This window comes from Lagopus muta, chromosome 2, assembly GCF_023343835.1.
Source record: "Lagopus muta isolate bLagMut1 chromosome 2, bLagMut1 primary, whole genome shotgun sequence".
In the NCBI taxonomy this organism is placed as follows: domain Eukaryota; kingdom Metazoa; phylum Chordata; class Aves; order Galliformes; family Phasianidae; genus Lagopus; species Lagopus muta.
The window spans coordinates 72,856,487-72,877,791 of NC_064434.1; the positions used below are offsets into that span (position 1 = coordinate 72,856,487).

The 21,305-nt window shown below is 36.2% G+C and overlaps 1 protein-coding gene across 3 annotated transcripts in view; it reads left to right on the top strand.

The window, feature by feature from the left end:
- The window catches only part of MTR (5-methyltetrahydrofolate-homocysteine methyltransferase), a 47,447-nt gene extending 32,102 nt beyond the window's left edge, over positions 1-15,345 (top strand). For all 3 annotated transcript variants that reach the window (XM_048935971.1, XM_048935970.1, XM_048935972.1), the window contains 11 exons: positions 594-661; positions 1,496-1,616; positions 4,487-4,568; positions 5,344-5,442; positions 6,378-6,453; positions 7,782-7,937; positions 8,666-8,862; positions 11,249-11,449; positions 12,704-12,896; positions 13,645-13,757; positions 13,891-15,345. In XM_048935971.1, coding sequence (XP_048791928.1) covers positions 594-661; positions 1,496-1,616; positions 4,487-4,568; positions 5,344-5,442; positions 6,378-6,453; positions 7,782-7,937; positions 8,666-8,862; positions 11,249-11,449; positions 12,704-12,896; positions 13,645-13,757; positions 13,891-13,977 — 1,393 coding nt within the window. In that variant the 3' untranslated portion in view covers positions 13,978-15,345. The remainder of the gene's footprint in view (positions 1-593; positions 662-1,495; positions 1,617-4,486; positions 4,569-5,343; positions 5,443-6,377; positions 6,454-7,781; positions 7,938-8,665; positions 8,863-11,248; positions 11,450-12,703; positions 12,897-13,644; positions 13,758-13,890) is intronic.
- The last annotated feature ends 5,960 nt before the right edge of the window (positions 15,346-21,305 follow it).

Consider the following 21,305-nt stretch of genomic DNA (forward strand, 5'->3'; position numbering starts at 1 on the left):
TACTTCTTGAAATCGTTTTTTCTTTTCCAACTTTGTTGATTTTTTTTTTTTTTTTTTCTTTATTTTTTAAACTTAAAGGAGTGGTGTTTTCTGTCATCATGAATATGAGTGAGACTGAATGAAGCCAGCGGGCTTGTGTGGCTCACTTGAAGCAGGGGAGTGGGAAATAGGTAGAAACTTTGACAATGGCTTGGGCTAATAGGAATAGAGTGCTAGCAAACAAACAGCAGTGTCTCACTTCATAAAATGCATGACAAAAAAACAACAACAAAGTAAGTCAGTTTATATTCCTGGTATAAGGTGTGATACCACAAAAATGTTTAGTACTGCCTGAATGACCTCAAATAAAAAAAATTAATCACCAAAAAACCCCACAGTGTTTCTGTCTTCTGTGTCATTAGTAAATTTAGTGTATTGAATTTTTTTCCAGACTCATAGGTGTTTCTATATTAGAACTCCCAGCAGTTGTGTGGAGAGAAACAAACAAATTAATCTTTATTTTAACTCCAATAAGCTGTTCACAGTAAGAGCAATGTGTTTGCCCTTTAACAGAACTCTTTAAAAGAATCTTGTCATCTTACTTCTTTTCACAGAGTTATTGATTTAGGAGTCATGACTCCATGTGATAAGATATTGAGAGCTGCTGTTGAGAACAAAGCAGGTATAGAGAGATTTCATTAGTACTCCTGAATTATTTAATTTCAAACCTTGCTCTCTGCTTTTTTCAGGTTTTTTTTGTTGTTGTTGTTTTTTTCCTGCTCATTGCATTTCTGTGCTGTCTATTATTTTATCAGACTACCCTCAGGTAAATCAAAACTTTTCTGTTAACAGTAATAACTATTTAGTATTTGGCTCTTCCATGAAACTTAGCCCAAGGAACTGAAAACCTGCATTAAAAAGACAACTCTACTTGTAGAAATGCTTTAGTATTTGTTGTTCAGTATTTGTTTTACACGTGGATAAATGGAAATTTGGAAAGGCTGACTAACTTTATGTTGGGTTTTAAATCAGTATAAGAATTTGGCCTTCCCAAAGCAAAGGAATAGAATGAATTATTCTAGGAAAAAAATTGAGTTTTCTGAACTGAGTTGCAGTTGTGAAACAGTCTTGTAAAAGATGATTTGCATGGAACACAGGTGGTGAAATTGGAAGGCATTTGCTGTTTCTAAGAGCAGAGTACTCAGGCTCTGAGGCTTGAAGTTTGCTAATCAGAAGTATTGTATGTTTATTGTGAAGCTGGAGCAGTGGGTATTCAGCAGCTGTGAAGACTGAGAAATCTCTTAAACTGAGGATTCAGAATCACTTTCATTCTTGGAAAGCTTTCTGATTTAGGTAAACCTGTCTAATGTAGAAGACATTACCATGGTTTCTATCTCAGTGTTTTCTATCTGATGCATGAAGCTAGGAATTAAAGACTTCCATTCTAAAATGATGCATAAATTTTTACAGGATTTCCTAAACCTTTTATATGTATGTGTTTGTAAATTTTAAATAGATATTATTGGTCTGTCTGGTCTCATCACCCCATCTTTGGATGAAATGATATTTGTCGCCAAAGAAATGGAGAGATTGGCAATAAAGATTCCTTTGCTGATTGGAGGAGCAACTACTTCTAAGTAAGATATCTCCTTTGGGAAGTTGGGGAATGTGTGTGATAGTAGTGTCAACCAGGGGAAAATCTCTGTAGCCATTTCTGTCTCCCTTTTTCCTTATTTTCTCCAGATGCACGTGCTTCATATTTATTTACTTAAGGCTATTATTTCTTTTATCAAGTGCTGAAATGCAGTACTAAGATGTATTTGGAATAGAACATATAGCAGACAACATTTTGCAAATGTATTTTGTATGTGGAAATACCATTGTGGTAACTTCTAAAAATTAATATGTGTATTCATATGAATACAGTTATGTTATTTTAAAGGGTAGAATGGGAATCGGAATATCACAAAATCATAGAATGGCTTGGGTTGAAAGGGGTCCCCAGGATAATCAAATTCCAACCTGCATGGAACAGCCAGGGCCATCAACCTCCAGATCTGGTACAAGACCAGGCTGCCCATGGCCCCATCCAATCTGATCTCGATCACTTCCAAGAATGGGGTGTCCACAACCTCTCTGGACAGCCTGTTGCAGGATCTCACCGCTCTCTCTGTGAAGAATTTCCCCCTGACATCCAATCTAAACTTCCCCTCCTTGAGCTTAAAACCATTCCCCCTTGTCTTCTTACTGTCTACCCTTGTAAAAAGTTGATTCCCCAGAATGATTCCCCAGTGTGAATGATTTTGAGACTAGGGATGGTCATACAGACATCAGGGTGCTATTATCTTTCAGGAAGTTTCCAGCATCATTGTTCAGCACTGTGCTGATTGGATCTAACCTCCAAACCTGTTCAAGCAGGATGATAGATGATACATTCTAACAGCTTGCCTTTAAGTAGTTACCATTTTGTCTTTGTTAGGCTGAACTTTCTTTTTTTGTTGATACCTTGTTCTTTCTGATCCATTCAAATGAAATAATGCAGCTGCTATGATATCCTGAAGTAAAGTGTTGACAGCTTGCTGACATCTAGTATGAGCATTACCACAGATGTGTTTTGGGCATTGCATAGTGGCCTTGTCATACTTTGCTAAGTGGTTTATGTACAGTATCCTTCAGTAGGTGACAGCTAAGAAGGTTGCAGAGGTCATTTCTTGCATAACTAAAAGCTGTCAGCAGTATTACTTCCTTTAGCAGAGCAGCACATAGTCCATCAGAACCATTAGCTCCATGTATTTGGTATTACTGGCCTTAGCAAACAGGAAATAGCAGGATCACTACCCATCTTTATTGGTCCTATGGTTATAATGCATGGTTCATTACATTCTTTTTCTTCGTTTTCACAAGTCTCTTCAGCTATGACTTCTGTACTGAGAACAAACAAGGAGTTTATTCCTAAACAAACAAACAAAAAATGGGTAGGGCATTTCTAAATAAGAGCCTTAGAGAGCCTTTTTTTTTTTTTTTTTTTTTTGTCTTTTTTAGTGTCTGTAGAGCACTGTGGCATTATAATGGATGTAAAATAAGCAGCATCAAACAGATCTCTAAAATTTATAGGTAGAGATGAATGCAGGTGGGCAGCATGAATTTTGTCCTTAAATGTAGAAATAATTGAATAACATGTAAAATATGCTTTGTATTCGTAAACAATTGTACTCACATGAACTCTATATAAATATAATTCTGCATATGACCAGACACAGTTTATTTAAAATGTGTCAGATGAAGGTATGTTTTATGGGAAATTAGATTAGTAGTATGTATTTAATTCCACTTGCACAGCTTTAAGTTTAACCTCATGTACTCTGAAAAGTTGTGTATACGTTAGAGCTTGCTAATGAAGAACTGTCTGCGTTTATTCTCTGAAATAGGTAGACATCATGATTTGTAATGGGTAGACCATGTGTACTTGGAAAGGCAGAAAATGAGGTTAGTTTGAAAGAGAGAGACTAGATTCTGACTACAGAATCTACATAATGAAATTTCACTTCAGCTTGCAGCAATGTTTGTGTTATTTGCTATGCTGCTTTGTGAAATTCAGATGTTGACAATTAATGGTGGTGGTTTTATTGTGGTAATGTTTGTTTAAAAAAAATACCTGTACCTGATGATACAGTGCCACTGTAGGATTATGCTCTGTTTGTTTACTTTGTCTGTTTCTATCAAAATGGATGATAAAGTATCTTTCTTTCTAATAAACTGAGCTGCTAATATCAACATGCATCACCTAGAATCAAATTAAGGCGTTCTTAGACAACTGGTTACTGAGCTGTTGCACAGTCATCATTAACCTTATGTTCAAGTGTTTTTACTTTTTGATAGAACCTGAAGAAAAGTGAGGTTAGGCCTGCTGCTTACATTTGATTGGAATAGAGTATATATTAAATAAACTGGGAGTTCTTAATTTAGTGACTGGGCTGACATAGCAGATGCAGATCTGCTCTGTTTTATTGCTATTGGCGGAATTCCTTTTTCAGGTAAATGGAAAGCTTCTGCCTCTGAAGTAGAGCATTATAGAAATTGAAATAATCATCACCGAATACGTTAATATTAATCCACACACCCAGAAGATAACATGTGGGAGGGAAAGCTGTAAGATGAGCAAACAAGATTTTACCTTATTTTTTTCTATTTTTTTTGTAAGTGAGAAAGTTCCAAACTAAACCTGAAATTTCTGAGAATTAAACTAACGAATTGCTGACTTTCAGTCAGCTGATAAGACACTGAGGAAATATAAGCTGTCTCATTACTTATGAAGCATTCTGATACTCTTTGAAGTAAAGTTTTTATGTAGCTATTATTAAAAATCTGCTACTCATCAGTGGTTTCTTGTTTTGAAATTCTGGTCTGTGCACTGTCAGGATGTACTTTGTATTTTGCAGGGACTATTGTTTGTTTTCCTGCTTTGTTTGTTTCAGTTCTGAAATGCTCACTTTCTTTTTCATTTAAGAACACACACAGCTGTTAAAATTGCCCCCCGCTATAGTGCACCTGTAATTCATGTCCTGGATGCATCCAAGAGTGTTGTGGTTGTAAGTTCTAACTATAATTTCTCATTTACGCAAATATATATGCCCTGCTTTTCTTTCTTATGCCTCTCATCTTTTTGTCTAAGATTTAATATTATCACAAAAAATGGAAGAGATACTACAGAGGCCACTTCCTAAACTAGTGTTGCTTCAGCAGTTTTTTTTTTTTTTTATAGCCACTTAGTTTTCTCATTGAGCTAATTTGACTTACTGTCATTGGATACCTATATTTACATGTCAGTTTGTCTAATTATCTAGCGGTGGTGACATGATTCACTTGACTGTAGTTCTGAGATGTTTAAAAATGAGGAGCAATGTGATTATGTGTGATCTGCTGTTCTCCCTTTTGAGTATATTTGTGAGATACGGCAACAGGAAAACAGTACTATGAAGTGGCTGAGTGAAGATTTTTGGAATAGGAGCTCATTCTGTTAGACAAATAGGTTGTCTTAGCAAAAAAAAAAAAAAAAAAAAAAAAAAGAGAGAAAGAAAGAAGCAGCTGCCTGTTGTTTGAGTATTCAGCTAGAGTCATAGAGTATCCCTCTTTGGGTCTTTTGAGAGCAAGATGGAACTCTGCTAATATTACCTGTGTAGAAGAGCAATATTCTCACTCATCCTATGTTTAAATATGTTTTGAATATAGTTTGCTATTTAGTGGTAAGGCTTAAGTTAGTATTGTCGATGTAATTGGATAAAGTTCACTGAAAGTAACGTCTGAAAGATAGCTTAGTCTGAAATTCATACTGCGTTCTCATAGTATGTTCTTTCCTTTCTGCAGTGTTCCCAGCTCTTAGATGAAAGCGTAAAGGATGATTTTTTTGAAGAAATATTAGAGGAATATGAAGAAATTAGACAAGAGCACTATGAGTCTCTTAAGGTACAAATGTAAATAATCTAGTTTTTCTCTTGTTTGAAGTGGTAGGTACTTATATAATTGCTAACACCGAGTTTCAGCTCTTTATGAAGACTTTGATTTATACTTGTGCTGATTTTGACAAAATAAATAAATAAAATTCTAGCCTGTAGGGGATAATTCTACATGAGTCTAACATACTGCTGGCAAAGTCTTGATTGTCTGAAATGAAAACTCACTGATACCTAGGATAGCTCTATGAGGCTGGCAGTCATGTCCGCTTAACCAGTCTTCAGGAAGTCAGTGCTCTTGCATGGCAGTAGCTGAAAACAGGGAAATGCACTGAGGTAACTAAAATGACACCAGTTGTTTTTGCTGATCCTGTACTGTGTTCTATTGTGTACTTCACACTACCACATTTTCCTGTTGTCTTTGTGTTGTCTTGGTTAGGGATCTGAACAACTTCAAAGTAGAGAACTTGTACTGCAATTTTAGGGGAGTGAAAGGAAAGCAGAGAGAAATAAAAGGTGCGGAGTGGCAGAGTGTATATAGACTTTGTTTATCTGTTTGGCTTTTCTATCATTTTTGTAGAGAAAAGCAGAAGCAAACTGAAAGTGATCTGACTCTTGAATGGTCTTTTGATAGACATAGATAAAGGTTGAGGCCTCCTACTCAGAAGATGAATCCAGCCGAGTTTAAGATTATCCTTTTTAAGATCAGTCCACAGACTGAGATGACCAAGTGCAGGGCTGTCATTTAAAGAGAATATTGTAGTCATTTAAAGAGAATATTGTAGTGAATTCAGTTAGGAGTTTTTGGAATTGAAATTAGGTTTTTTTTTTTTTTTTTTCAGAATTGTCCTGTAAGAGGTTTTGACTAGAATTGTGTGACCACTGCGATGGTTAGAGTTTGTTAGAAAGATGTGTGTTTTCATAAGAGTAACCTTTGTGTCCGTACAGGAAAGAAGATACTTGTCTCTACAGCAAGCTAGAAGAAAAGGTTTCCATAATGACTGGCTGTCAGACCACAAACCCGGTCAGTTTATGTGTTGTTGGTTGTAGAGGTGGTGATTTTGTTGTGTCTTTGTTTCATTTTATCTGTTGGTTTAATTAATTGGATGATGCTTCATTAAACTTCAAGATGTAGTAGCATTGTGTTAGAAATAGGGTAACAACTTGAGTAAACTCAGGTCTGTATGAGCAGACTTTTTTTTATTGCTTAAGTTCTGTCTTGCTGATCTGTTTCAACTTTATAATTTTTCACAGTAATTAAAAGAAAAAAAAAGCAAAACATCTCAAAACAAAAATTAATAACAAATTGGGGAAAAAAAATCTAAACCAGAGTCACCCATAATGTCCATATAATAAAAAATCAGAGTAATGCAGCCTTTCCAAAATAATGTTGAACTTGTTCATACTGCAAAGCTTATGTACTGCTTTTAGGCAACAGTAGTTGTGACACACCATTTTCTCAAATTCTTCCTTACAATTTAATGGAGAAGGAGGTAAATATCTTTTCTACCTGTCTCTGTACCATTTTTTGTTGTGTTAATACCAAACACCAGAAGTATAAACAACCTTCCACAAGAAGGTGCCTCCTGTAGTGGTATTAACAGGTGACTGCTTTGTCACTTCATTTACAAGACAGTGCAAGTTAGCTCCTGTTAGGCAGCAGAGCTCCACAAAGCTGCTCATTCACTGCCACCCCAGTGGGGTGGGGAATAGAATCTGAAGGATAAAATAGAGTCTCAAGAAAATGCTGATTTTTCACTTGCTCATATTAATAAAAGCTGTGTGTTATAAAGTAGTGAACAGCAGAGATTAAACAAGTACAAAGTTTTTGGCTGCATCATATCGAAGGTCCGTATCTCTCTTTTACTTCTGATGCATACACACAACAGTGTGTGATGGTAGCAAAAACTCTTACAAGATTCATATTAATTGTCAGAACTATTTTACAATACCATAGCTCATTATGTCTGTATATAGAAAGTAGCATTTGTAATTACGTATGACGCAGGCCTATGAAATGTTTTGGGTTTGGATAGGTCGATTTTGGTCTTACGTTGAATATTTTATCCCATGAAATAAGTAGAGAATTCAAACATCAAGTAAGAGTTGATTTACAGGAAATTACAGAAGACCTTACATTTTCTATTTTGACTTTTTATGATTTTTTTTAAATTGTTTTTTTAAACCCAGAGTATGGTATAACTTGGGCAGGATGCGGCAGTGAGAATTTGAAATTACTTTAGAAGAGTTCATTTGCAGTGGTGGAGGCTGGGAAACATCAATTATGCTGTGCATATTAGAGCAATATTAAATAATTGTCTTCATGTCAGATTGTACTTCTAATTCCTACAGTGAAACCAAAATTCATTGGTACAAAAGTCTTTGAAGATTATGACCTGAAGAGGCTAGTAGAGTATATTGACTGGAAGCCTTTCTTTGATGTCTGGCAACTTAGAGGAAAATATCCCAACCGGAGTTTTCCTAAAGTATTTAATGATAAAACAGTAGGTAAGTAATGAAATTGCATTTACTTTGTGTGCATGCAGCATTCAAATTGTGAATATTTTGAAATAGACAGAAATGATAAATTGCATTCTGGAGGCCAGTGACCTTGCCAATGGCAGGGGGACTGGAGCTTGATGAACCTTGAGGTCCTTTTCCAACCCAAGCTATTCTATGATTCATTGGCACTTAAATGTTAACTGAAGTAATTTGTGTAAAACAACATTTACTGATGTTGACACATGAGGCAGGAAGGTGCTTAGTCATTTAGAATTCACTGCTAAAACATGGGCTGCTATTTTAACGACAGAAAATGGCAACAGAGCAATTAGCACATGTCCCTGTTAAGGGCTAAGATGTCAAGAGGGCTCTTCCTCTTTTTGATACTACTCAGTAGGCTTTGGAGTACGTGATGAAGTTGAAGAAAATGTTTAGGATTCTACTGCATTGTGGTAATGTAGACGCATGCATGCTTTCCGTATTGCTCACTTCATTCTGAGTCCTCTGCCCCAATTAGGATGGTGATGGCTATAACATCTGTTTTGAGATGCATGCTGTTACAGCTGTACAGACATTATCACACTGCTATGCTCACTGCTTGCTCTGGCTGACAGATTGCTGCAGTACAGAATTTCGTGGAAAATGAATCAGTCTTAAGCAGTTTTTGGGCTTGTTCAACTGGTTGTGAATGCTTGTCTTTTCAAAAGTTTTTTTTTTTTTTTTTTTTAAAATAGGCGAAGAAGCACAGAAAGTTTTTAACGATGCTCAAAATCTTCTGAAAATATTGATTAATCAAAAGAAATTACAAGCAAGGGGTGTGCTTGGGTTCTGGCCAGCTCGAAGTGTTCAAGATGATATCTATTTGTATGCTGTTGAAGAGGCAGTGGGATCTTCAGAACCAATAGCAAAATTCTGTGGCCTGAGGCAACAGGTAAAGTAACAGAATAAAGTGATTTTTTTTTTTTTTTTTGAGTTGTAGGAGTAGAGCAGAAATGCTGTAATAAAAATCTATGCAGTAAATAATTGCCATTAACTGTCTGTGCTTGTCTTGCCATTTCTTTCAGTAATAACAAGATCTTGCTAATAATGACCCAAGTATTTCTAATTGTAGCATTTGTAGTAATTTGCATTGTAATAGTTGTACAGAATGCTTCATAGACTTGGCAGCTTCAAATCTCTGTTTTGTCTTCCTTTTATTATTTAAACCATTCTAAAGCACTGTGCTGAATATATTCATCATGTCACTCTTATGTGCTAAGTTAGAACCTAATAATATCCCTGGATTCTACCTTAAATTTCTGTTTGGGTATGTTAAAGATGAAAAATATTTTTAATTAATATCTGGAAACTAAAGCTCAGTGGAGATGAATGTTTCTGATAATCTTAATTTTTTTATATAAAATTTCTTATATTAAGAGACAGTTTATAATTAGTTTGCTGCTAATTCCAGTTGTGAGAATCATTATTTTAAGTATTTATGCTCGAATCATACTGGCATTTGCATTTATTTTCGTAACTTGTACATTTTCAAGATATTTTGCTTCTCTTCCTTCCCTGCGTTTCACTTTGGCTTCTTGATAGTTCATATATTTTGTCATCAAATATGGCAGAAACAAATCTTACAAATAACTTGAATTTCTGAAATACATTATTCTTACTCTGTGCCAGTATTGCAAAATTGCACTGAGAAGTACATAGCTCAAAGTTTGTCTACCAACCCCTGGAACAGGTATGCTCTGTTGCATGGAGACTGATCTTAGTGTATCTTCAAGTCCTTGGCAGATGTTTATGTAAACTGTTCTCAGAAACATTCAGGGGATGCTGTTCCAGGGCCCAACTACCTAGTTAAACATTTTGATAGCCAAATCAAGTTTACTACATTTTCTTTTCCTGTTCTTTTTATCTCATGTGTTTGCAATTTATTGAGGATGTCTGAGAGGTTAGGAACATGAAACTACATTATTGTGGGTACCATTATTCTGGAATCTCACCCATTTTAGCTGAACGTATTTCAATCTAGTGTATGTAGTGATCCAGCAGAGGCTTCACCAGAGTAAAATAGAAAGGAATAATTGTCTTCTGTTTTGTATATAGAATCTTCCTCTCAGTACACAGAGTTCTCTCTATGATGTTGTTATCATTAAGCGTGAGATGGAAATCTAAAAGCAGGAGATGTTTAGTATTTTCTTGTAACTATGATCAAAACAAAAGAACCTTAAATTTAAATAGGGATCAAATGAAGGAAAACAAAAAATTCTTCTGTTTTATGGTACTTGTTATAACTTAGTAGTATATAGAATTTACACAGCATTTATCTTTGACTGTGAGAGGTGATGGCGTTTTTTTATGTTTTTCAAACTAAATTTGGGATTGGGTTGAAAGCATCATTAAACACTGGAATACTATAGAATATGAAAACTTGGAGAGGACTCTTCAGTAAAGTGATAACCATGAATTAACTTCATTTCTTTGTAAGTTGCACAGATATACAGGAGTTGTCCCACTTTTTCTTTTTTTTTAAACAGCAGTTATGTTCCTACAATAAATACTGATTTCATCCTCAGCTTCTTGTTAAATGCTGTTGCCAGCATTCAGTCACCTGTTTCTATTCCCTTTTCTCCATTTTTGGGAAAGGATGTGGTGAGTGGGTCTTTCTTTTTTGCGTAAACCCCCTTGAACCTTGTTTGGGGTTCAACTTTTCAGTAGTGATAGACAAATTTTGTTTCAGTTTGTATGTGGATCATGCAAACGTAATTCCCGGAGTACTGTTTTTTTTCTATGCTACTGAGCATGTGGTTTGTGGCATAAGAAACAAGGAGTGTTTATAGACTCTCACAGGCATTCCATAGTGGGAGCTGCTGAAGAAATCTGCAGTTTGCATAGCTGAGGTGCAAACTATCAACTGTCCATTTTGTTGACAAATGTGGAGTCTGAGTGTTACAGATGGAAAATTCCTCTTCATCTCCAGTGGTTGGCACAAGAGTGTTTGCTATTTTGTAATACTTTGTCTGCAGAATAAGCTGTTAAATCTTACCAGCTGTAAATAGAACCAGAACATCTCTCTGTGCCTGTTCAGTACAGCATCTCCTTCCTTTGACATTTTGTTTTTTAATGATCTAAACACCCTCAGAAGGGTAGAAGTGCTTTACAATCTAATTCAAGGGGAGGAAAGTTGCTGTGGCTCAAAGACTAGTTAGGTATTTTTCAGAAATTCTCCAAGCCCTTTAGTCTTAATAATCCTGGTGTTTGGATCAATAATGCACTAATAATATATTCTTTTAATGTTGTGGCTTGTTTGTTTGTTTATTTTACTTTAGGCTGAAAAAGATTCTGCCTGTACAGATCCATATTACTGTCTCTCTGACTTCATAGCACCACTGGATTCTGGCATTTGTGACTACTTAGGCCTTTTTGCTGTAGCCTGCTTTGGTGTGGATGAGTTATGCAGTGACTTCAGGAGACAGGATGATGAGTACAATATCATAATGGTAAAGGCACTTGGAGATCGACTGGCTGAGGTATAAAGTTTTATCATGTTTCCGTGCAAATTTTCTGTGTTCTAGATTTGACAAACCGCTGTTTCAAGTTTTAGCATAGACTCAGACTGTTGTGTTAGTGCATGCCCAGTATTGAACCTGGAAGTGAACTGATTCCCTTGAGCTTCTCTTAAGAGAGATGGTCTTCTGAGCCAGAAGGGAGTCTGCTATCCATACTTCCCAGCTGCAAAAACTCCTCCAAGTTCTTTTTGAGCGTTTTGATAGTTGGTAGAATTTACTACGTTTTTTAAACAAGGCTGCTTAAACAAAACTGTCTTTAAATATTGCTTTGCTTACAAGAGAATGTGTGTTCAGACCCAGATTGAGCCCCCAATATTCTTGAGTTGCTTGACATTGCACTGATGTGCTTTCAGCTTTAATGGTAACCATGGAGATGTGTCAGGGCACAAGTCTTTTGACTTAATGTACCTTAGACTTAGGCATGCTCTTAAAGCTGTAACTGAAGTGGTTTAGAAAGTTCTGTCCCTTCTCTCCAACTCTACCTCTGTCTTCATGCTTATACCTGAGTAATCAGTGTAAAATTTATAGCTTCAGGGCAAGTAGAATTGGCTGTAGTTGTGTACTTTAAACTATAAGGGAGTTTTAGAAATCAGTATTTGATGCCATTGAAGGATGTTTACCGAAGTGGAAATTTCTCCTGAATGCAGCCATTGCTGGCAAAGTAGTATAATCTGTAAGAGCAGATACAAAACAACTGCCACTCACTTTCAATCAGAAGAAAGATCCGATGCTGAAAAAGAGCAGTAATCAGTATTTACATCTGAAACCAGTATGGCCAGAATGGCATTCCACAGGTAGATCTCCATTCCACAGGAGGAGATATCCAAAATAGACCTATTGTCTTCAGTGTTATAATGATGTAATACTGCCATTACCTACTGAACTTCATCTTCTTTAGTGACCGCTTTAGATGCTTATTTAACCGTGTAGCATTTTAAGGCATGGTAACAAAAAAAACCAACCATGTTATTTACCAATAAGAGAAAAAATGAAAAGGTCTGAACTAGAAAAATAAGCATGGTATGGGACTTTTACTGTGATCAAAGTTTTCACCTGTTATAAGATCTTTCTCTTAAAAAATCAAAGTGGAAACAAAGAGAAAGTCTTTATCATTGTACACCTTCATCAAATAACTACTGCATTTGTTTCCACAAAAAAAAAATATATATATTTTTTGTGGAACCTACATATATTTTTTTTTCACTATATTTCAAGGCATTTGCCGAGGAACTCCATGAAAGAGTTAGAAGGGAATTCTGGGCTTACTGTAGTGATGAGCAGCTAGATCTTTCTGACCTACGCAAAATTAAATACGCGGGAATTCGGCCTGCTCCTGGTTATCCAAGCCAGCCTGACCATACAGAAAAACTCACCATGTGGAAGCTTGCTAACATTGAGGAAACAACAGGTAACTACATCAACCTTACTAAGACTTTTCAGCTGTTTTTGTTTAATGAGAGAATGAAATGTCAACAAAACAAAGAATTAGAGTGTGAAGAGCTGCATGTAAGAATGGAAATGACATGGTTCTGGAAATGGCTGCATTTCCTCTTCCATTGTTGCTTTTATTTTCCTCATGCAAGGAAAAAAATACAAAATACTTCCCATGGTTTTGCTAAAGGAGTTTTGTCCTTAATTAGTAAATTACATGCAAAAAGGACTTCGCTATACAGAGAGAAAATTTCTAGCATCCTTATGGCTACAAGAAGACGTTCCATGTACAGACAAAATAAGAGCTAATTCTGCATTGTGTTTCCTAGGCCACAGTAACCTTGAGATGGTAACATTTACAAAGAAATTCTATTTGTTTTCCTCTTATATTTTACATATTGAACATTTCACTGTTAATTCACTTCCAAAATACCTTCATATGTTTCAAAAGCTCTAGTTAGCCATTTCATTTTCAAAAATATCCTTTTTTTTTTTTTTCCTGCAAACAATTCAGTTACTCTATAGTAATGCTGTAATGAAAGTCTGCAATGTATTTAAAGTTTTATGTATTTTCTTTGGAATGGACAAATAGATAGCAGTTTTATCTTTTTAACTCATTGGAAAGCTTCTTGATTGTGAATTTGCTTGAAGCTGTCTGACAGAAAAAGATTCTGAACTTACACTTATTATCTGGAGAACAAGTATGTTTCCATTCTCTTTTTCAGGAATTGGTTTAACTGAATCATTAGCAATGACACCTGCTTCTGCAGTTTCTGGCCTCTACTTTTCCAGCCCCAAATCAAAATATTTTGCTGTTGGCAAGATATGTAAAGATCAGGTAACTTGCACAGTCTGTTGAGGCGTTGTTACAGCATTCAAAAACAGCTTTTGTCCAGATGCTTCAAAAGTTTTTGTCAACACAAAAAGCCAGAGTTCCCAAATTTTCACTGTGTTTTGTGTTCCCTTTGCAGGTTGAAGATTATGCACTAAGAAAAAAATTGTCTGTGGCAGAAGTGGAGAAATGGCTAGGACCCATTCTGGGATATGATACGGAGTAACCGTGATAGATATGTGGGCAAGCATTTCTTTCTGATGGTCAGTTTGCCAGAAGGAAAAATAAAGTGGCATCTATTCTCTTTCATCACTTCCCTTAGTATTCACTGGAAGTGTTTTGTTGTTTTTGTCACTGTTCTGGTCCAAAAAAAGCCCAGAGCCACAACTACCCCAACAAACCAAATGAATTCAAATGTAAATACAAGAAGAAAATCCTTCCTATTGAGAAGTTCCCTTCCATCCAGCTCAGTATTTGGTCTTACTGTTCCTAATTTTTGATCAAGGAACTCATATTTCAGATGTGCCAGGTATATGGGACCATGAAGGTATTACGAACTTAGTTGTAGCAGTGTGCAGCTAATTGCAGGGTGAGATGTGGAAGTTTAATTCCCCTCTTGTCCTTACGAAGGCTTTGAAATGAGGGCCACGTATTTGTTTCACTGACTGTGCACTGCTGCTCAACAGGATTTGATTTCTGTTATCTGAATGTGTGTTAGGTCAATGTCATACAGAAATATGATGTGATTTTTTTTTTTTTCTATGAAGTCAGCAAAGGTTTTAAACTGAGTTACTAAGAACAACTGGTGTACAAACAGATCTCCTTTTCTCAAATCTATCTGCTCCAAATTTAGGTCTTGTGTGTACTGTTGGTTAGGTTTTTTTTATTGTCTAAATACTAACTCAGGTTTTAAAAATACTTTGTGATGACAACTGTAGTTAAAACTTTCAAAAGAATATAATGTGCTGGAACAATATCAGAGATGCAGTATTATGATAAAACATTAAATGAGATGACTGAGCATGTTCAGTTGTCTCATGCTTGATTTCAGCTGACCACAGTCTGTTTCTACTCTGTATAAAGTGTAATGATACTTTCCTGTCTTCCTGTCTCACAGTTAGATTCTGAGGATTAATTCATATGCAAACAATCTTTTGTTTGTGGAAAAGTATGAGAAGCATAATTATTACTATTATCACGTATTCTGAAATCTTGGAGTTGACCAGTGTTATACAAACTTATAAGCTTCTGGCACTTTGATTTAAGAAGCAAAGAACAGCAACACTATCATAAGTAACAGTTAATACCATAGGATTATTCTTCAGATTTAATGTTAAGTGAGCTAATTGTTCATAGCTCTTAATAATCCCCTAAAGTGCCTCAATTATTATTCAAAAGTGAATGTCATAAAATATTATGGCAGGGAAGTCTCATTTTTCTGATCTCTAACTGTAAAGAAAAGACACATTTTATGAAGAAAATGTACTTTTAAGTAGTCAATCTGTGATCTTTTAAGTTACAATTTTTGAAATATTTATGTTTGTGTTAAAAGAATAATCTTTAACTAACAGTTTAATAAAGGTTAAGCTGTCAATGCTGTTATCATTTTAGAATTCTTTCAATGGCAGTAAATATTGCTGTAATGTGAGTAAATGATTTCAAAGTTAGTATACACATTGTATTATTAACCTAAAAGAATAAATGCTGCTATTGGGTTCTTAAAGAAGTTGAGGGTTGTGGTTTTGGCTGGGATAGAGCAAATTTTCTTTGAAGAGGCTTGTATAATGCTGGGATTTGGATATTGGGTGAAAATAGTGGTGATAGCAGTGATGATATTAGTTGTTGCTGAGCTGTGCATACTGTCAAGGTCCTTTGTATTTCTGATATTGCCCTGCCAGCAATGAGCTTGGGGTGCATGAGGAGTTGGGAGAAGGCACACTCAGGACAGCTGACCAGAATTGGCCAAAAGGACATTCCTTGTCATATGGCCTCATGCTCAGCAATAAAAACTGGGGTAAAGGAGGAGGAGGAAGAGGGGACATTTGGAGTGATGGCCATTGTATTCCTAAGGAGTCACTGCATGTGCTGAGCCCAGCTTTCCTGGGAGTGTCTGAACACTTCATCTGCCTGCTCATGCGAAGCATTGAATTAATTCCTTATTTTTTCTTGCTTGCACGTGTGATTTTTGCTTTACCTGGTAAACTGTCTTTATTATCTCAACCCATGAGCCTTTACAATCCTTCTCTTTCTCACCTGGGGAGAGTGAGCGAACAGTTCTGTGATGCTGAGCTGCTGCCAGGGTTAAACCACAACACTAAGTGTGTTCTTAACTGAATGCTTTGGAATGTATCACCCTTTAATTATTCATAAAAATAATATCTTGCTTTCTTTGTGTATCAAGAGACATAAGAAATATCCTCGTTGATCAGCCGATTCTTGTTGCTGGAGTGGTGCTTTACTAGAATGCTCTTTTATACTGCCAAAATACTGGGGGGGGGGAAAAAAAGTCATAATACTAATGAAAATTTGGCCTTGAAGTAGCCTATAAAAATTGAAATCTGTTTTGGTTTCTTGTTCACATGTGCACCTTTGCCTCAGTTAATGTTTGGGATGTTTCCACTCCACCACTCCATATCTCCAGCGTTTGAAGAAGAGTGTCTTATTAGTCTGAAATTCATATTGGGAACATGAAAATGTGGCCAGAGTTTGACTTGAATGGTTTGAATTTGTTAGTTTATTTATTTTCCTGAAATGAATAGCAGATCATTGAGTGAGTACAGATTTAGTGGATTCATACTGACAGAGTAAGTAGGTCTACTTCTGTGTAACCCAATGGAGATGTTACCTTGTGTTATAAGCAGTGGCTTTCAAATGCTCTCACAGAATCACCCGGGTTGGAAGGGACCTCAAGGATCATGTAGTTCCAACCCCCCTGCCTAGCAGGGCCACCAAACATACACATTTAGATCAGGTTAATTAGATAAGCTATCCCACTTACTTTATCCATACATTGAGAAAGATCTTCATCTTAGCCTGCAAGACTTGTCATTGTGAGAACATGTTTGGAAGAGTTATTCCTTGTTGTTATACAAATATTTTTAGCCAGGACAGTTTCAAACTGTTAGTTGTTACCTTGAGTAAGAAATATCTTTGTTCTTCTTTCCAAAGAGAAGGTAAATTATAAAGGAAAGTGGTCTCATTGTTTTACCAATTGAGATGTTCAATTATATCAACCTATACTGAAAAGCTACGGTAAGATTTTACCTTGTTGAAGTAAATGAACTTGATGGAGCATGATGGAGGTGACTATCAAGAGAGAATCATAGAATTACAGAATGGTTTGGGTTTAAGATCATCCAGTTCCAACCCCCCTTGCTATAGGAAAGGACACATCCCAGTAGATCAGGTTGCTGCAAGCCCCATCCAGCCTCGCCTTGAATGCTTCCACGGAAGAGAGGAATACTGTCTCTAAACTTGCATCCTCATTGTGAGATCTATTTCAGTGCTGCTGTTACTCCTGGGAAGATTGTAGATCAGTTTATTTTGTGTAGGAGTGATACTGATGGTGAGATGATACTATTTCTCCCTACACACCTCCCTGATTTATTGTGTGTTTGAAAATATCTCACTGCTTGCTGATGAAATTTGAGAATTATTTGCATCTTTGTTAAGCAATATGAATCTTTGTTCACCCTTTCAGTTAATTTCTTTTCTGAAACACAGGTGGTGTCCAGAAACAGTAACAGGGAGAAGGGTGACTTCAAGAATATTAATTGTTAGAAGTTCTGTTTTTCAGAAAGAGTCTAGTTTACTAATAACTGTGACTGAGTTTCATGAAAAAATGATTCAAATGTTGGCTGATTTACCTGAACATGTCTTGAAAAAAACGGGGTGTTATGTTGTTGGAGCACTGGAGGAGCAAAAAAAAGTAGCTTTATAGTTCAGCACACTAGTTCCGTACAGAAGCAGCAGTATGTTTCTCCAGTCACTGGAGAAATTATTCTTTTGTTTTCAGTTATCATATCCTTGGCATGGCAAAGCCTGTTCAGCCCCCTACAAGGTCATTCGATTTGTTTGTCAGGCCTAATCCCCTACAAAGTCATTTGATTTGATTGTCAGGCCTTTGTAGGTGCCTCTTTGAAAGTTAAAATATATTGTGAATGGAATAGGAATATGTTTATCCCACTTTCCCCCTTAATTTGTGTACTGTCCAGTGAAACAGAACTGAAAAACCAATGCAGTAAGCCTCCATGTTCTTTTGTTCTATTAATACCACCGTGGTTTAATATCTTGAGATTTTTGACCATGCCAACATGCCTGATATAAATAGCTGTGCAAATAGAGCTCAACTGAGATTACCAAACTTGGTGTTTTGGATTTTTGATCCAACTTGAATGGGGATGTCTAAAAGTAAGCTAGAAATTATCCTGTGTGGCCCTAATCTGCCATGATGGCTGAGAAGTTAAAGACCTTGTTTTCAGGAGTTTTTGCCTGGCTGCCGTATCACCAGTATGGCCTTTGCCTAAAAATCCTGATCTCATGCTAGGGCAATGTCTGCTGTTCCTTCCTACAAAAAGAGCATGAAATAAGTGGAAGTTCAGATATACTTCATCTTAGTTTTTAGCTCATCATCTTTTCTACCTTTTTATCAAACCAGCTAACCTCTTCTGTTTTTCCACTTTCCTTCAAGCAGCCCCCTTAACCTGAATGTCAGTTTCCTCAGGACCCTTCGTAGACTCTGTCAAACTTGAACCTTAAAATGTTTTTTAAATGTCTATTTCAAAGTGCGAAACAGTTATCTGACCTAGAAAGAGGATTTTTTGCTGGGAAGCATTAGACATTAATGTCAATTGGAGTCAATAGCCCTACCCTCAGGAGCCTTGCAATATCTTCAGGAAATTTCCATGCTGATAGGATGTGTACATGTAGTAAAGGAAGCTAGAGGTGTGGGATTCGCAGAAAGTAATTTAATTTCAGTAGAGTGTAGATAGGGGATAGAAGACTGCAAGAGTTGTAGCAAGTGCATTTCTTAAAATAGAGGTATTCTCAGGATTTGTCTTATAGTAAGTGAAAATAAAGACTATAGCCCATATCTTTTGTCTACCATCAAAATATTGGAAATATAATTTGAAAACAAGTCTTAGGGAGTTTTCATTTATGTAATCTATGGATGTCATTAATGAGTTATAGTCATATTAGTATGTGGGAGAGAGAAAGGAAGAATCAATACTTAACTTGTAGCCAGCTTACTGCTAGGGGAAACATGCAAGCTGTTGGAAAAAATAACAACAAACCCAACAAAACAACACCACTACCAACAAAAACCACCTCTTGGGAGTTGCTGGAATCATTATGTGCATGAAAGTTCTTGACAGAATGCTCGTGTTCTGAGTCTGACAGTATTGTGTTATATGAAAATAAATCATCCTTCTTTTTCCAGGACTTTCAAAGATGTTAAAACTTTTGCATCAGCTCTGTATCCACGCAGAGACGTTACCTACCCAGCTCAGATCAAAGATCATCCAATTTTTGTTGTTGTTTTCCTTACTCAAGGTGTTTTAAATGTCATTTTTTAATGTGTGCAAGAGTGCAACTTCACTGAATGTTTTATTCTTCAGTACTTTCTTTTTTTTTTACTCTTTTTTTAGTCTTTTTACTTTTAGTCTATATCATTTTGCCCTTTTCCTCTCCCGTAATACAGGTGTGAAGATGTAACTCAGCTCTACTAATGATCTGCAAGTGCCACGTGTTGTCTCTGTATATGATTTTTTTGAAACAATAGAAAATGTCTATTACTTTTTTGTTGTTAAATTTCAGAAAGGTTCTCTTCCCAGAGAATGGATAACTGTTTTCCCTTTTAATCCAGCCATCATTTGGGAATCTAGGTTGAGCTTCACAAGTGAAGTACAGAGGGTCTAAAAAGGTGTCAGCTCTCTGTGGTTGGTGGATCTTTCTGTACTTTTGTTCCTGTTATGACCTCGTGAGAACAAATACATTCATATCTTTTCATGTTGGTGCAGCTGTGATAGAGAAAGTAAGAAAAAGCTGCACTGAATGGTGAAGACTTATTTAGTAAACTGGTGTGTACTGTAACTGTTGTCATTGATCAGGGTACATTTTTCAATTGCTGTCTTAATCTTGTCTGTGCTCAGCTGCTTTATTTCTGGAAATCAGTAATTGTGAAACCTCAAGCTTTGCTAAATATTTCACAAGGTTCTCTTCATTTAATCAGGCGTTTATAATGAATGGCTTCTCACTAACTGCTGCCGTGCTTTGGGCTTTTATAAACCTTTTGTAATTAAATAGATTGCTTTCTTTAGAATATTGTTATATAGCAATTACATTGCTTCTCTAAGGCCCACAAGATGGGAGTTGATTATCAATATCTGATTGAACAATTTTATTCATGGCCAAGTGTTTGCAGGCCAGTCTCATTAGTCAAGAAGTTTGCTGCTTATGAAAACGCGACCATCTTTACACACCTTATTTAGGAAATAAATGTAAGCATGCAATTTTATTATTTTAAATTCCAGATGCTATTCCTCAAACTGCAGGGCAGCTGAAGGAACAAAAGCCTTAATTCAGTGTTACAATACTGTCTATGCAAACAAGTTGAAAAGCACTGAGACAAGAAAACTTAAAACTTAGTATGATGTAAAAGTGTTCCACATTCCACAAACTTACTTGAACAGTATCTTGTTCTTCAGATAAATATTAGGCAAAGAATCTATAAAACTGGAGGCAGCAGTCAGCTAAGGCTAACAAGATTTTAGGCTTACGGTGACAGGATCAGCAGCATTTCATGCCATTTTAGGCATTACTACATGTTTTGCTTCAACCTTTTGTCAGTTTCTTCCACAACAGAATCCTGCTGCTGTATCCAAATCCCTGGTTATTCCACGAGAAGTGTTTGACATGGATTTTGTTCAAGATTTTGATGTGCACTTTCAGGATTATTTTTTCTGAAAGGTTTTATAGTGCCATGCTGAAGATGAATATTTCAAGTTCTTGAACTTTAAAATATTTGTACTTCCTCAGAAGTCTTCGGTCACTGACATTTTTACTACTTAGTGAACAAAATCAAATAGACTGCATTTCTTTCTATGTCCAAGTAGGTTGGAGGAGGGAGTAAATAGAGAAAGGAGTTTTCATGGTAGTGTTTTACTTTCAGTTCTTGATTAGCGTATGTCTGCTGTCGTAATTGCTGCCTAGGAGCTGAAATGAGCACCTCTTAGAAGCAGTTCTAGTGTCTGATCCGGCTGCTACTGAAGTCCGTGGAAAAATTGCTACTTATCTCAAACATAACCTTGATCAGTCCTGATGCAATAATCTGGAAAGAAAATTCACTGTTCAAGTCATGTCAAAAACACTTGAGGATCAACAGGATGTGCTTTTAATCCTCCTTTAGTAGAAATAGATGGCTGGGACTATGACAGTAATTTTTACTTTCATTCTGGAATGCTTGTCTGACAGAAAATGGTCCCCTGTCAGGCCAAGATCAGATAAGCTTTTCAGCTGTGGGTCCAGTATGATCAATTGTAACCATCCATCTCA